The sequence below is a fragment of the Phoca vitulina genome, unplaced genomic scaffold, assembly GCF_004348235.1.
Source record: "Phoca vitulina isolate PV1807 unplaced genomic scaffold, GSC_HSeal_1.0 scaffold76, whole genome shotgun sequence".
In the NCBI taxonomy this organism is placed as follows: Eukaryota; Metazoa; Chordata; class Mammalia; order Carnivora; family Phocidae; genus Phoca; species Phoca vitulina.
In genome coordinates, this window is record NW_022589779.1 from 1,745,957 (window position 1) to 1,764,179 (window position 18,223).

The window sequence follows — 18,223 nt, forward strand, 5'->3', positions numbered from 1 at the left end:
GGGGAGAAGAGAATATCTGGACTCTGAAAGGTCGACTGGGAGCAAACTGTTTCACATAGGTTATGGGGCTTTGTACGAACTTAACCCTGCTTATCTGGTGTTGGTCTTTCTCTGACAAACTTCGCTCTGACCCTACCAGCTTCCTTCGGTTTCCTTAGAAGCCAAGCCTTTGCCTGTGCTGTACCCTCTGCCTGGAGTCCTTCATCTGGCCCCTCATCTGGCCAGCTCTTTCTCAATTTAAACATCACCCTCTCGAAAAGGAAGTCTCTCCTCTTTTCAGCTCCCATAACTCTATTTCAGGGTTAAGTTCACACAAAATCCCATAGCCTGTGTAAAACAGCTTGGATTTAACCAATGCATGCATGTATCTGTAGAAGTCAAGAGAGTAGAACACCAGGAATATAATCAGATTGATAAATAAAAGGAAAGCTCTTTGAAAATATTGTGTCATCATCATACTGAAGAACTATTAATATTATTTTGACCCTTAAATGTGATCCCTACCTACTGATCTATATACATTTCGGATCTCAGATGTTTGTGTTCTTTTGTACCAATGCATGGCAAAGTTTTCTGACACTTTGAACCATAATTAGTGATGGTGAATGGAAAGAAATTAATTTATTAAGGACTAAGAAAGGTGACACTAATATGTGACACTGAATCTAACAATAACTGAAAACCAAAAATTTCCCCTACTTTAGGAAATGTAAGCTTTAGGAAAAAGCCTGCAATTTTTTTTTCTTTCCTTCTTTCCATCCCAGTATCTTATATTTGCTTTTCCCTTTTTTGTTTGAGTAATTTCTGCCTTATTTTACATAGACACCATTTGTTAGCCTATGCTTTTCACTATCCTTCTGAAAATCTCTCCTACAAAACTTCCTGCTCATGTATTGTTGTTCCCTGGCAAAATCTCAATAACTGAGAAGTTAAACCAGCAGGTTTGGGGGTTTTTTTTATGTAACTTTGTTTTTAGCAGCAGAACTCCCTTTATTAAATGAAACGAAGGTGAAGCCCCAATTCACAAAACATTGAAAAGTAAAATTTCTTTGGGAAATGTTAGAACAGACTGAAACACTGTTCACTGGACTTTGTCCAGACTTCTGTCATGGCTCCAGAGGCTACTCTGGGTGAATGTAGGTTCCAGAGTAGACAGTTTAAAAAGCATGCACTTTAACCTCCTTTCCCCAAGTGATTATTGCAAATCTCGGTTACTGTATCCCAGTTGGTTGCATATATTTTTCTATTATTTCTATTTCTATTTCTATTAAGAATTAATTGTGAATAAATCATTATTTTCCCTATAATCGTTAGAGCAACATGTGATTATAACTATCACTATAATCACTACACAAATGTGATTATCACTATAATCACATTCAAAGCAACATGATGATTATGTTATGCTCATTACCTTCATTGCAACACCAAATGTAAATTAAACTGGTTTTGACTTTTAATACTTTTTTCTTAACACAATCATAATTGTGTTAAGAATTGTACCATGTTCTTTAATAATTATTCTACTTGATCACGCCTATTTTGTATTGTTTCTATTGAATTCATGCTGAAATTATTAAATTGTTTTAAAAAATGCATAAGAATTTACATGATATTTCTTAAATGAGCAATTTGTTATACACTAGAAGTGGGACTTACTTTAATGTAATTTAGGAACCCTGGTTTAGACTCAGGTTTGTGCTTCTTTGCTGCTACCTGTGATAAAATCTGAGGCTGTCATTAGATTCTATGCAAACCTGCAATCTTTTACAGGAGGAGTCATGAGTATTAGTAACTTGTGTTCATAAGATAATTACATTTAGGATAATTGCATTTTCTGTTAAACCCAATAGCTGTTACTGGAGCACTTGGAATGCCTCGTGTCCCGACATGAAAGGTCACTAAGAATGACAGTGGTGAAACGGCAAGCCCAGTCCCCCTCAGGAGTCTCCAGTGAGGTTGAGGTTCTCAAGGCACTGAAATCTTTGTTTGAGCACCACAAGGCCTTGGATGAAAAGGTATAGTATTGATAAAGGATTCTTACAATTGTATGTGTCAATTATACCTCAATCAAGCTGAAATGTAAGAAAATAAAATGAAATAAACTTTATCTACTAATTTAAAAAAAAGTTTTAGTACTGACAAAAGCTTTCCAGCTTAACAGTGCTTTTGTCATCAGCATCAAGCTCCTTGTCTTCATCTAATGACTCAGCTCACTCCTGATGTACATCAGTACAGAGAAACACATCTGGATCATAGGGATATCATTTTTTTTAAATGCAACTGGATTATTGTGTGTATATGGGTAATACTCATAACCATGTTGTTTTTATTGCCACTGAATCTATGGCTTATCAAGTTATACTTGTATTGTGTTGCATTATGGTCCTAGTCCAGATGGCCATTTGAAATTTAATATTGTCATTCAGTCTCCCTCTCTCTTCCTCTCTTTTTCTCTTCTCCCAGCCCCTCTTTGAAGTGCAATGTCTATAGACGCCAACCCAGGAGACTGCTAACTGACAACTTAACATATCTTGAGGTGTAAATTGGATGTACTCTAACCTTTGGAGATTTATATTAGAAGCATACATTTTTTTTAGATCTCTAATATCTAGTATCTTCTGAATATACATTTTGAAGAGTCTCTACATCTAACAGCATAAGGTATTAGTGGAAAAAACTGCCTTAGGTCTTTTTAAAAGTAGCAATAAGCTTCTCTTAGCTGTTACTCAAATAACTTTTACTGACATAAATAAGCCAATATGATGATAATATCCTTTGGAGATTAGTAAGGCTTATGACATGATTTTAATTTTGTGAAATGTTAAAGAATTAACTTTTTAAAATTAATAAAGCTTTAGGATTTTGTAGAGTGGGAATTGGGGCACTTCATTAGAAAGTACCTGAGAAGTTCTGAGTATTAAAATCCAAATAAGGGATTATTATCCAGTTATATCTAGGTTTTGAGCATGCAGACACTTGTGCTCTAGTTAATGTTTATGTACATAGATACTTTTATCATTGGTCTTTCAGATGTTCTTAGAGCAGGGGATTATGTGAAGTATGTGCAAAAGGATAACTATAATTCTATCTTCTAGATTATTAAGAAATTATAGTTTATTTTTCATTTTAGCTGTGAGAGGGAAGTAGTTTATGAATAATTTTGAATAAAACAAAAATTGATATTATTTAAAGATCCTTGATAAATGTAATATCAAATAATCATATTTAACGTTTAGTTTCATATTCCCTTTCTTATTACAAAAGTACATTGTTAAGAATTTGGAAGACTATATTTATGGAATATCTATTATATATAAGACAGATATTTGGCCACACAAAAATAGACAAGACATTCTCCTTACAACTGAAGAGATCATAGCACTAGAGACTCATGTCAATAATAGGTAATGTTAAGAAACAATATGTACAATGCAATATGAAGTAACAGAAAAAGTTGTGACTAATTCTACTTGAGAAAGTGATGAAAAATTCAAGAATATCTTCACAGAGGGGAGGACATTTGGTCTGAATATTAAAGAATGTGTAGGAGTTTTAAAAGCAGAGTCATAAAGATACTCTGCGCACCAAGATCAATATGTAAGATAACCCAGAGATGTAAGAAGAGCATGGCCTGTCCAGAGAAAGTGTAATAGTTTTGAATGGCTTGAATGAAAGTGCTTGAGAATGTGTGATTTTAGATGTTCCCTGTAATCATTCCCACATCACTTGAGGGATGCTGTTATGAAAGAATGGATGTAAGGCAATAAAGAATATTGAAGACAAATAACCTGATGGGTATGAGTACATTTAAGAAGAAAATAGTTGTACAACTTAAAATTTAGAAATAATTTACTATGTAGATGTTCAGTGAGCTTAGCATAACTAAATGAAGTGTTTATACCATGGCCCTAGGAGCTATAATAGTATTTACTAACTCACCGGAAGTGCCATGGACATTGATGAATCCAGGGGCAACTGAACTGATTATCAGCTAAGTATTGCTGACAGTCTAAAGGAAAAGTGTTATGAGCTTGGATTCTGGAGTTGGACAGATACGGACAAGTGACTTAACTTCTCTATGCATCTGTTTCCTCTTATTTTGAATGAAGAGAGTCATAGTATGTACCTCATAGAATTGTCATGAGGATTAATGGGATCTGACATGCAAAACTCTTAGCCAGTACTTAGCATATGGCAAGTGTTCATTAAATGTTAATGAATATTACTATTAATATGTAAATTTCAGTATTTGATAAAACTTTCAAGCTAAGAAAAGATATTGGTATCACTGTTGATCCACAGGCTTGTTTTAAATAGCCTTTTATTTAGTTATTGAGGGATTAATCTGTGCCTTCATAGGCAATTTCCCTAAGAATAGCTCACAGCTACTCAAAAGGATAGGGAGGGTGGAGACACAAACTACAACATCCTAATTTAAGTAGTATGGATATTATGTTGTAATATATAGAGATGATCAGAAGAAGATGCAATTAACCATGTCTTGAGGACAAGACACTACCAACTTTACCACAGAGGGTAAAGTTACACATGAGGAACTAAATAAAGTATAAAAAATTGAACATAGCTGTGAACAATTACAATGACTGGCAGTCTTCATTATTAATGTCCTTATTTATATATCCACTGAGTTGTAGGATCAAATTTTCACAATTAGCTAAGACCAACAGTAATTTTGACATCACTCTCCAATATGTTTACCAATTTCGTGGGCTGCAGGAAATGAGAGATATACATGTGTTTTGCAATCATTCAGACATCATTGATTTTTTTTTTTCTTTAAAAGACATACTGGCTATGCTTGGGGAATATAAGCAAAAAAAAAACAGTAAATATGTATGCACTCCGCATATATTTCTATGATCTGCTATCACAGTACCAAAACTGGATTTGAACTTCTGGTCTAAGGAGATTTCTTTATAATGTTTTCTGTTATAAGAATGCTAATTCCAAAATGAAACCCTGCCATACCTTACTTTTAATTTGGAATGTATGCTTCTTCCACCAGAGTTCCTCTTTATCCCGAGACACATTTGTTATTTTTAGGGACTTATTTTATTTTAAATCCTCAGGGATTTAAAATGTAAGTAGCCTTGAAACATCTTTTGGGGAAGAAATTCTTGAGTTATTTTGAAGAAATATGCCATTATGAAGAAAACTGATGTAACAGATGAAATTAGAAATAAAAAATTCTAGGTATACATAAATATTTTGGAGTTTACACAATAGCTCCATAAATAAACAACCGATATATATGAACTTAAAGACTACACAGACAATGGATTAATTGAATGTGGCTAAATAGTAAAAAATCAGAAAATGTTAAGTAGAGAGCTAAGGCTATCAACTGTGCACTTACATTTAGGAAAAAAAATTAAAATTATAATTTGTCATGGCATATCAATCATGTCTAGATGGTTCCACAAGAGCACCAAATCTAACAAGGAAAATAAAGATAATTATGGCATTCTGCTGGTGCTGTGCTTAGCAGAGCAAAGCAAAAAGCTAAAAGGCTTGTGAAAGATAATTTTTTTTCCTGTTAATGCAGTTTTAGCTATGTAGACAAGGTGAGATGTTAAGATTCTTTATACCCTGGAAAAGTTACTCCTTTGGATCTTACTTTTTTTTTTTTTCTTATCAGTTTAGCAGAGATTAATGCAAGATGACTTAAATACAGAGAATAATTTATCCTCATATAAATGTGACTAAAGAATTCATATCATACTATATTGATAATTACAGCACCAATTTTTACATTTACAGCTAATTCAAAATATATTCAGAAATTGTTTTTATTTTCTCAAAGACAGCTTTGGATTCATTACTCTGCGGGTAATAGGATCTTAAGCTGTAGATACCATTCTAAATTTATTGAGGGGTGATTCTGTTTTCAAATTGTTTTATAAGCTTAATGATTTTTACTTCTTGGAGGTTCAATATAATGAGAATAAAAAATGCTTAACTTGTGGTAAACAGAAACCAGTTTAGAACATTTTCTGTGATTATTAGTTTAGCAAAGAAAGTCAGGAAGATATTTTAACCTACAAGATAGCCTGGTTTCAGCCATCCTTTATATGATTTGAAGGACTCTTTTAGAAACATTCCAATGTATCGGTATATCTTAAAATAGGACACCTTCACCTCTTCACAGCAATCTAAATGTGATCTGATCGATGTTGCATATAGTGAGATCGTTAAGTTACATTTAGACTGTTTCATATTGCTGTTCTCATCCACCAGGATCCTTAGACCTTTCTCACTCAAAACACCCATATTTTATAGTTGGTATTTTAGGAAGTGGGCATAAAACTTTACAATCATCCCTATTAAATATCAACCACATCTACTAAGATTTTTGTTGATATCTGTTTTCCACATATCAGCAATCCTCCTTATTTGCAGCCTTCAGGATATTTGCTTCTTTTGCATCTATCCAAGCTGCTCATAAAAAGGTATTCCCCAGGTCAAATCATCAAAGATTTCCTTTCAAGTGGCTCTTGTTCAGTTATTAATCAGCATTAGTTTTATGCATTTTAATGAACAATTATTTGTCTAACAGCACTGGCACCTGGACGTCCATCTAGCATGCCTAAATATCAGGAAAGGTTCTAATTATCTTTGAAATCAAATATCAATTTATGTATATATTACTAATTTTCAGAGAATTTCAGCATAATTAAGTAAAAATAATATTAAACTCCTCTCAGATCGTTATTCTTTCTCATTCAAGATGTATTTCAGGAGTTAAGTGCACCCAGCCACCTGAATATGTATCAGTTATCATTATACAGCACAAAAATATGATTGAGATTTTTTAAAATTTCTAATTAGATTCTAGATTAATAGGATATTAGTGTTTTTTGTCTGTTTACTAATTGGAAAATAATGTTATAATTCAACATTAAATTGTTATGTAAGTTTTTAAAATACAGTTTATATATTTAACCTATATTATGTATTAATAATTAATTTTTTAAACTATATTACTTAACCTATATATTATGTTCTCAGTTAAATCTTATTTTTTTTAAAAAAAGGAAAATGTGATTCATTAAACTGTACTATCAATGCATTAATAAAATTAGTTTATAAAAATATAATTATATATTAAAATACATGTTAACTTCACAAATACTGTAACATTCCCATGCAAAAAAAAAAAAAAATGTATGTTAACTCATAATCAAAAATTCACCATGAATTGCATCTCAAGTTGAAGGTATAAATTTTGTTGATTCTTTTCTAAGGAGAATTAAGCCACTGTAGACATTCATTTTAATTCAGGCAAATCTCTTTCTCTGAATTTCTTCAATTTTTTACATGATAAAAAATACCTTTTTAAATATATGTAATATAGAGCATATCTAAAGATCTGAACATATAATAACTAAATCAATTTTAGAAGTTCTAAGAAAGCAAGAATTAAAAAACTACTTTGAGTTTCATGTATGAAACATTTGCAAATCACAATTATCTTCAAATCATAATTATCTTCAAACTAAATGTGCAGAGTCTTTGGTTCTATAGGATGTATTGGCTTAACCTTTGGTATCTGGAAGCAAGTTAGGAATTGCAGAGTAATCAAGTACTTGCCAATCCCTCAGTAACAATATAGACTTCTAATTAGTATAAAATGTATGTGCAATGGACACATTTTTCAGGTTCTAAGAATCCTTTATGAAGTTATTCATACCAAATGAAGCTCATGTATTATTTTTTTAAAAGTAGAAAATTTTTTACCTATGTCATACTTAATCAGTGAGTCTGTTTTTCAGATGAATTCATAATATACTTTTGAACTTTGGCTCCACTTACTTAAGATCAAGCAGGTCTATCTTCAACCCCATTGGAAATTCTGTCATTGGAACACTAAAACGACTTGCTTATGAGGAAATCCCTTGATATAGTGATGCTATAAGGTGACAATGTATTCATAGTATTTATGAGCACTGAGGGCTATAAAGACTAATAATTTGCCAAATGTGACTGTCTCTGATAATGGTATTGATGGATTCAGCACAGTTTGACATGTATGGGATGTACATTACTGCACATATTTTGGTTTTTCTTCTAGGTAAGGGAGCGACTGAGGGTTTCTTTAGAAAGAGTCTCTGCACTGGAAGAAGAACTAGCTGCTGCTAATCAGGAGGTAACATACCAAACTTTCTCCTCTTTTGAGGTGCAATATCACTAACATTATAGCCCTTGTGTTTCACGTCACTTTTATTAAAACTGTCACAAAAAATAAATTACATTCTGTATATGCCACTGAACAAGGTCTGTTGAAACTAGTTGCCAGAGTCATGTTTTCTGATTTCTGGTGATTCAGATCTGTCACTAAGAGATGAAAAGAAAATTACCAAGAACTAGCGACAAAGGGGCTTAGAAAGACTGCAGTCAGAATACCAGTCCTTTCAAAAAGTAAAACACAGCTCCAAAATTGGAAAACATGTCAAATATCTGTTAAACTTAGAAAATGTCACAAATGAAGTTAACTCCTTGGAGATATAAATATACTTCCCTTAAGGTTCTTATTGTTCTTATCTTCTAAGAGCATCATGCCCATGTTTAGTGGCATCATTGAATCCACTTATCTTGCTCTCATTCATGACTAAAGTATTATAACCATCTCTGACATTTAAAGAGTTGTTTTTTTCTTTAGAAAAATTTGCTAACTTTGGTTGTTAGTACACAAATGAACTTGGGTCATTAGATGAGATATATAGATAGATAGATAGATAGATAGATAGATAGATAGATAGATGATAGATAGATAGACAGATAGATAGATAAAAAGTACATTAAAATATATAAAATATATGAAAAATAACCTGTGTAGGCCACCAAAATAGCCCCATCTCATTTTCTCTCTCTAACATTTACTTATAAGGCTACCTTTTTCTCCAGAAATTTATTCCAGTGATGTAAATATTGGTATTGCTAGTAGTAGGCATACTAAAATAATCCTACAAAATCTTCTTAGTTTTAAATAGTTAAAGATGTGGGAGGCTAATGTCCTTAATTATAAATATTATCAAGCCATTCTTCTTAAAATAATATTTGCATTTACATTGCACACACAAATACACATTTTTAAACCATGATAAAAAATCTCGACTAGTATAAATTACCTTGCTCTTTAAAATAAGCTAGATCAATTAAACAAGTTTAAAGTTTACCTTTGTTCTAGGTTAACAATTTAAATGTTAGAAAAAAATGGACTTTTAAATGCAGGGAGAATGAGTTCCGTGTGAACTAAGTGCTCTCAGTGTCAAAAACATAAACGGTGGCACAACAGTTTAAATATATATAGACAAAGCTTTTTGGTGACCAGATCAGCTTAGCAAACTGGATGGCTTTAAATAAATAAATAAATAAATAAGTAAAGCAAAGGGAACAAAGGGAAATAAGAGTTTGGTACATCTTAGTCATCATAGAAGAAAAGAACCTCTGAAATAATAGATAATGACAAGAAGAACTCCGTCTTTTTATGAGAAAGAATAGGTTTTACCAATGAAGTAAGTATATGCATTCCTGGAATGTCCAGAAAGAAGATATTAAATGTTTATTTATTTTGTGTTTTACCATTGTTAATTTTGATTTTCATGTATGTTTAAAAGTACATTTATTTTGGGTACATCCCTCAAAATATTTTATTGATAAGAGTAAAAAAACAAAAGCTTTGGCAACTACTACTGGAAAAGCCTTGCTTACCGTGTGGTGATAAAGCTTCTGTTTGTCAGAGACAAAGGGGTGGTGAGACCTCTTGGCAAAGTTATGTACCCTGAAGTAAAAATATTCCTCAAGTTCAAGTAAGGCTCTCTAAATTTGCTCCAGACATGGCGACGGAATAGCTCCATTAGATGTAAAATGGAAGAACGATCCTTGAGAGAACCAAAGTGGAGGAGAGACCTTTGACAGTTATTTAAATATTTTAGCCTCAAATTTTATTGTAGGCAGCATGGTCCATTTGATTTCTTGTGTATATTTTAAATCATTAACATTATTCTACAATTACTGCAGCCCTTCTGAATGCTTTTTGTTTTGTTTTACATCATTTGCATAAGAGGAAAGTAATTGTGTGCTCATTATTAACTCCAATATGGTTTTTTTTCCCTTGATTTTTATTAACTTCCAGGTGGCTTCACCAGAATCCCTATTTAGGAAGTCACATGTCCAAGGATCGGGAAGGGGGTACGGAAGTTCCCTTAGTTTTCTAACAATAAATTGTTTATAAATAATTAATGATTTTAAGAGAGAGTGCATGGGGAAAAGCCAACTTTTACTTCATAATGAAACTTGTATTTCATTATGAAAATAAAAAAAAGAGAGAGAGAGAGAGAGAGAGAAATCAGAAGACACCTGCAGTTTGACTTCTTAGAATAACAGTTGGTACAAGAAACCTCTATAAACCAGGCATCATGTATTGATGATAAGATACATTTAGAAATCTGACCAAAAAAGTTTAGAAAAATTTACACTATTATCAGCTTCAGAAAGGGGAACTAGATAACATTTGATTATTAGAGGAAGTAATTGAAGAAAGTATTTTAGAAAATAAAGGGCAATTTTTTAATAGAAAAAAACTATTTAAGAACACAGTCTTAAGAACCAAACAAAAATATGTAATATAGACAAAAACAGTCAGGTACTAGAACAAAATTCTGCAGATGGCTAAATGAGGAAGGGTTTGGGGAAAATTTCATTTGATCCTTCAGATTTTAAATTAAAATTAAAATGTGCTTACAAGTGTCCCTTACAATTCAAATCTGTGCATTTCCTGAGTTCATATAGCAAGCTTGGCAAGTGAGGATACCGTAGTGTCCGAATCTGTTTGATTCGCAAGTTTCTGGTAGTGGTAATAACTGTTCAGATAGCAAGGAATTTATCCAAATATATTCCTGAATTATTTCAGTTCCAAAATTCAGAAAAGAGAAATCAGAGAGCAGGGGTTTAGACTGCAAGTGATACATAGATATATTCATACATATATATGCATATGTAGAGTCTTAGAAGATGATAAAATAGAGTTGATTCTAGCATCATTATATTATTTTAATAGAGTTTATTCTGTCATCTATATATCATTATTCTCTGTCTGTGTCTATGTATCTGTCCCTATCTCTGTCTCTCTCATCTTGTCCCATTCTCATACATGTTTTGGAATTAACACCCTTTAATACCTCTCCTTTATAGAAACTCTCCCATGGAGGCCTCATCTATTTCTCTTACATCCAAGGCTACAACCATGACTTCTGTGAGGGGAAAAAAGACAAAATCTGTAGCTCAAAGTTCATGCTTTTTTCTGAGCCTCACAAAAGGTTGTAAACATTGGTTTTGGCATTTCCACACAGCTTTGCTAATGGTTATAGAGATTGTTCTCTGCCACAGGTATCCAGCAGGGGGCAAAGCAGAGAGATTGAAATCTTCCTCAGGGTTTGCAAATTAAGATATGCACCTGTATGTCTGTCATCACCTACAGGGAGCAAATTTTCTAATTTACACAAAGGCACCATATGTGCTGGTGGGCCTGGAACTCCACCTAGTTTTTCCAAGTGTCCCCTTAGATTTCCTATGGCCCATTAATGCAGTGAAATAAGTAGCCTTATTCAAAAGAATATGAGGTGACTATATGTTCTAATTTGGAAAGAGCTCCAAAACATTATTTTACAAAAAGAAAGAAGTTGCATAGAATGATCCCGATGTTGTACAAATACAAGTAATTCTAATACATTATTGTAGGACTAGAAAAAATTTTGAGTATAAATACCAAACTGTCATTATTAGTTGTCTCTGCTGCTTGTAAGTATATGTACTATGTATTTCTGTCGTATTTGTGTTTTTAATAACTCTTCATTATATCATAAACAAAATGATAAAGATCTTTTAGAGTTAGATAACATTTTCCATGACTAGATGATTCTTTTGATCACTTAGAAATAACAATAAGTAATATTTACTGAGTGCTTTAAATTCTGAGGCACTGTGCTAAATATGTATGTATCAGCAGAATAATCCTGGAAGATTGGTACTATTATTATTTTATAGATGAGCCCAGAGAGGTCATTTCTCCTAAGGTGCCATTCTCTCCGACTATAAAATGTTCTTATCTCTGAGTTTGTCTTAACTCTCTGTACTCAGGCAGTTCCAGTCTCTACATTTAAATGTATCTGTAATCAACCCCCCATCCATTTACTCTCTTCTCTTTGCATGTACATTAAAACCACTGTAGTTTAGGTGTTCATTAATTCTCACTTGGAATATTACAATAGGTTTTCATTTATTCTTGTTTCCTATCCCTTTCTGCTATGTAATTCTCCAAGGTTAAACCTGCTAAGTAAAGTTCTAATCATAGTGATCGTTCCTCATAACATATTCCAATATGTAATATACACTTATATGCAATAAATACCATATTAGTATATTAATAACATAATGCTATAATGTACTGTATTAACACATGTTAATAATATAATCATATATCAAGAACCTCTTCAGTGGTCCTAACCTACAAATCTAGCTCTTAACTCCTACTACCCCTACTGCCCTAAGTCATTCTAAGGTCTTGTTAACATAATTATATTCATTGTTTTTGAAATCAGCCAGCATGTTTCCTGTATCTTACTTATGCTAATGTCTCTCTTGGAATGCTTCCACAACCCTAATCCACCCACTGAAATCATATTTCCCCATTTACATCAAGTTCAGACATTACCTTTTTAATGAAATATTTTATGATTTCTTGCCAATAGTCATCACTCCGTAGTTTAAATTGCTAAAGCTCATTGCTTCAGCATCTATTATGACTGTTCAACAACTACTGGAGTTAATTATGTATCTGTCTAAGCCTAGGTTGTTAGTTCCCTGAGAAAATGGACTACATCTTGTTCATTTGTATTTATTGTATTCACTACAGTGATATGAACCTCATGATTAGCATATATTTGTCAAATTTTACTGTAGAGCTTGTTCTAACCAGTGTTTTCACATGGTTTCTTCACTATTTCCTTAGTATTAAAGTTTGAATAACCTTAGGCATGCTCAATAAACAACAATGCATTGATTATATGGATTAAATGGACAAGATGTTTGTTCTTTCCAAATATAATCATTAAGTAACCACCAAGTGCAGAAAGTTCTGAGTCTCTGACAGGAGGAATAGGAAAAAACAAAATGATAAATGAAACATTATGCAAATTTTCATGTAATTTGCCCTCAAGTGATGAAAATCAATATATAAATGTAAGTAAGATATAACTTAGTGCAAAACTAAGTAAATGAAAAATAGAGGCCCAAAATGCAGAGAGGAGAAGGGTATTTATTGTCAACTAAAGGATCAGAGAAGGATCACCCTTGAAGGAAGGCTATGATTTGGTTTTAAAACTGAGGGAAAACATTTCAGGCTGAGCAGACAGTATGGTAAAAAACAAAAACAAAACCCTGAAATTGGCTGTTTCAAGAGTTAAAGATGGTGTTGTGTCTATAAGGATTTGGGTGTGAAAAGATGTGCAAGTGGGAGGTGGGGAGGACTCAGATTTCAGAGGGCCCTGAATGCCACGATCAAAGTGTGGAATTCGTACTTTATGAAATGAAGAAGCATCGAAGGTTCTGTTTTGGTTTATTTTTGTTTTGTTTTGTTTTAGTAAAGTGAAAACTACTGAAAGTATGTGCTTCTTTTTCTTCCTTTTGTAAAGTGTTAGGTTAGAGTGGAGCAGAGCTGGAAAGTTGACATAATTCACATGGCTGGCTGATGTAATTGGCTGATGTGTGATTTTGATCATGACACCTCAGTTGAACAAACATTTATTGGCCATCTTCTGTTTGCCAGGCATTGAGTTAAATACTAGGTATAAACATATTAATAAAACTCAGATATTTAATGAATCAGAATTCTCTCAAATATAGGAAATAGATATGTTGAAAGTAATTATAGTGGGAAGTTGTTATTTCATGGGTATGGAGTTTCAGTTTGGGAATATGAAAAAAGTTCTCAAGGTGGATACTGGTGATGGTTGCACAGTAATGTAAACATACTAAACCCTACACTTAAAATTGGTTAAAATGGTAAATTTTACATTACATACAGTTTACCACAATAAGAAATTAATTATAATACATATGACTAATATGAAAATAAAAGTAAGTAGTATAAGGTTTTTTAATATTATAAAAGAGAGTAATTAATTATATGGGCATAAAGGAGGAAAAGCAGATGGTGTTATAAGCATTCTCATAGAGAAATTTTGTCATTTGCAACAGCATATATGAATTTTGAGGTGTTACACTAAGTGAAGTAAGTCAGGCCAAGAAATACTGTATGACTATACTTATATGTAGAATCTAAAAATGTTGAACTCATAGAAATAGAGTAGATTGGTGGTTGCCCAGTCTGGAGGTAGGGGAGAAACGGGGAGAGGCTTGTCAAATGATGGAAACTTTCAGTTATAAGGAATAAGATTAGGGGATCTGATGTACAGAATGGTAACAATAGTTAATGATAGTGTATTGTATACTTTAAAATTTGTTAAGACAGTAGATATTAAATGTTTTCACTACCAACCACTAAAAAAATGGTAATTTGTGGAGTGATGGATGTATTAACTAACTTTATTGTGGTAAACATTCAAAAATATGTACATATATCAAATCACTGCATTGCGTACCTTAAACTTACGCAATATTATTTGTCAGTTGTATCTCAATAAATTTCAAAACCTTTCTAGAGAAAAAAATTACCTACAATTTGAAGGGTGATTTTAAAGAGCTTACCAGATGGACTTGGAGGAAAAGAAGGGAAACAGGCAGGAGGAGGGATGAGGACTAGGCTGCAGAAGTAGGCAGAGCAGAGTTGGGGAAGCTTGGGCTTCCTCCTGTGGGCAACAGTGAGCCAAAAAAGAGTTTTTAAGGAGAGAGAAATGGTCACATTTTCAATTTTGCAGACCGGTGGTACCTCCAGAAGTTAAAGGTAAAAAATGTATATGATAACCAAAGTACTATGTTTATAGTTCAGATTTTTAAAAATCACTATGATTTTTTGAAAGAAAGAGGGGACTAGAGTCAGAAAATACTGAACTGTGTAGAACAGAGGTATTACCATGTCTGGCATTTCTTCTGTTCTTTTAGTAATGGGAAATAATATAAATGAAAGAATCAAAACAGCATTATAAATACATACATATATATATATATATATATATATATATATATACACATATGTATAAAATTTGCTGTCATTTTATACCTCTTTGAATAGCCCCACAGAGGTAGATTGTATTGTTAATGTTGAATACATTTTCCAGGCCATTGTCCTAAAAAAATGAGTTCAGGTTACTTAGACATGGAAAATACAATGAAGTCTTTATTTCTTGCAGAATATTTTTGTTACTGCTTAAAATTGGAAAACCACGCGTGCGCGCACACACACACACGTACAATAAAGGGAAGTGCAAGGAAGAATAAATAGATTACTTCCTAACAATGTGTTCTCCTTTAGCAGAAGCCCGCATCCTTTTAAAATTATTTAATTAAATGAGACAAAATGGATTATTTAGAAGTTACAGTAAAAACTCAATTGACAGACTAATTTTCACTGAATAAACAGGGGTACTTATTTTAAAAGCTTTTCTACATGATTGCATTATACATAAAAAGAACTGGTACGTTGAATTGTAGGCTGATCTCTATATTTTTTTATGTTGCTTTCATTCTGTGTTTGTTTATTCCAAGCAGTGAATTTACCAACTTTCAATTAGAATTTTCTTAAGGAAATTAGCATTTCATTTTATTTCATCTATAACCAGCCTTATCCTTTAAGTCTCATTTCCTAAGGAAAAATTAAAGAACGCGCATGGGCAAATCAAATATCATTTGCATTTAGAAGAATATTGGATCAGAATGGTGAGAGGAGCTAGAGGTAGAAAGCTCATGTTTGGGGGACTTATAGGACTGTGAACTTTGGCCATTACATTAAATACATTACACCATTAAATCATCATACTGATTTCTTGAGTTGGAATTAGAACCAGTGCTTTGTGGAATCCATGGAAATTAATGGAAACATGAAAAATGTGAACAGATACAGGCAAAGGTGGAACCTACCCTAAAAAGCAAATAAAAGTCTGGGAAGGAGGAATGAGAGATGTAAAAATCAACTGGGTCAAGAGTTAATGAAGCAAAAAAAGAGATAGAGATAGAGAGAGAGAGTTTTAAGTGTGGAGATTGGAGGTGGACAACAGTGTCAAGTGTTTCATGAAAACATAAAAGATTATGTCTAATATGAGATGATCAGATTTACAATTAGGTCACTGGAAACATTTACAAAGACAGTTTCAATAAAATATAATAGGAGGAGAATAGCTATGATGAAAAGAATGAGTCAATTGGAAGTTTAGAAATGGAGATGATGAGTAATAATCTTTTGAGAAGTTCGGCCAAGAAGGAGAAAGGTGGTTAAAAGTTGAAAAAGTAGGCCATATTGAGAGATAAGCTATTGAAAATGCTTTCAGCCAAGGAAGAAACGAAGGAGAAGCAATTTTTGATGGGCAACCACAGTAGAGGATGGGCATAGTTTCAAGATCAATTGCAGATAGTAGAACTCTTTTCTCTGAAAAATGGAGAAAGGAGAATGGAACGTGTAGTGAAGAGATGAACCAAAAGTTTGATTTGGAGGGAAATATTCCTCCCAAGGAAGTATGGGTTCTTGGCTAAGGGAGGTGGGAGCAGAGGTACTTTTTATGAGCTTAAGGAAACTGAAAATAAGGCAATTAGAATATGGCAAGGAGCCAATAAGACTAAGCGAGGAAATTTTATTGTGAGACGATGGACTCACAGGAGGTTCTCATTGAGATCCCCCAGCAAACTAAAAATTGCCAGTTTCCATTTACCAACTGAAACAACGTGGATTCTGCCAGGATATTTCCTTATCTAAATCTATGAGGTTCTGTTATTCATCATAATTTGAAAGGAAGAAATATGAATATGAAATTAAAGTTGTTTCAGATGACTTTGGCCACTTTGAATCAATCCAGAGGTGAAATGTTTTTCTAAAACTTGACAAGGGTAAAAATCAGGAAGTTTCTGAAATCCATGAGCAACTCAACTATACTTAAATAGTTTGAGAGAAATTTAGTAGCTGAAGATGATCCAGAAAAATGTGGAATGTGGGAAAGCTGTTAAGCGGGACTTAGTAAAGATACTTGCTTTTGGGGAATGGATAGCAATACTCATCTGAAGTTATGTGATCATTTATTTGCAGATTTAATGAAATTACCAAGTCATTTTCCTCTTCAAATTAAAGCTGCCATTTCTGTGAATGGAAATCTCCAGATGTAGAAAAAAGAGACTGCTGCAAAAGTTCTTGAGTTAAATTATCTCAGATCCTAAAATTGATCATTATTTATCTTCATAGACTCTACCAGTTACTCATTTTTTGATCCTTTTAATTCTCTTTCCCAGTTCCATGAGATGAAAGTCTATCCCTGCCTTTATAAAAATGATTAATCTTAAAACAGCTTTCTAATTTACTGTACGTTTATGTACACAACAGCCTAATTCAGCTAATTAGCTTATTTTCATCATTAGTAAATGTATGAAACTATTTTCATAAATTTCATGACCGACTTTGAATTAACATTCTAACAGAAATTCAAATACAAGTTTTTCTGTGTTTTATTAGCATTTGAAGCAAGTTGCCATGGCTAAACTTACCTGAAAATATTATTTGTTTAATGACAACGGTGTTTGCATAAGGTAGTGACGTCTTGTAGCTCCCAACTTACATCCCAATGTAAAACTCTCTGATGTGACATTTTTAGCTTGCCTGCAAACTTTATGACCTTCTGATAGACCCATTTATTGGAAACCTATACTTCCTGCTGGAATTGTATCATTTTGGGTTAGAAAAGTGTATAGTTCTTAATTGATTTTATTTCATGGAAAAGTTTAATAATAGTTGAACAATGTCCTTTTTTTGTTTTATATTGGTAAAGCTCAAAGCTTTGACATTGTCAAACTGGTAGCTATTCACAAAGGCCTACAGTTGCTTATTATACCTCTCGATTATCCTTTATGATGACACTGTATTGTAAAGATAAGTGTAGATACTGTAAATTGCCCACACTATTATCATCAATGGAAAATGTCTTCTTTGCTGTTGATAATTGTACTGTTCCAACACAAAGAATCTTTCCAAATCAAAGGAAAT

At 32.7% G+C, this 18,223-nt stretch overlaps 1 protein-coding gene across 21 annotated transcripts in view; it reads left to right on the top strand.

Moving 5' to 3' along the window:
• The window catches only part of PPFIA2 (PTPRF interacting protein alpha 2), a 469,533-nt gene that overhangs the window by 291,573 nt on the left and 159,737 nt on the right, over window positions 1–18,223 (top strand). For all 21 annotated transcript variants that reach the window (XM_032393724.1, XM_032393725.1, XM_032393729.1 and 18 more), the window contains 2 exons: window positions 1,854–2,018; window positions 8,096–8,170. In XM_032393724.1, coding sequence (XP_032249615.1) covers window positions 1,854–2,018; window positions 8,096–8,170 — 240 coding nt within the window. The remainder of the gene's footprint in view (window positions 1–1,853; window positions 2,019–8,095; window positions 8,171–18,223) is intronic.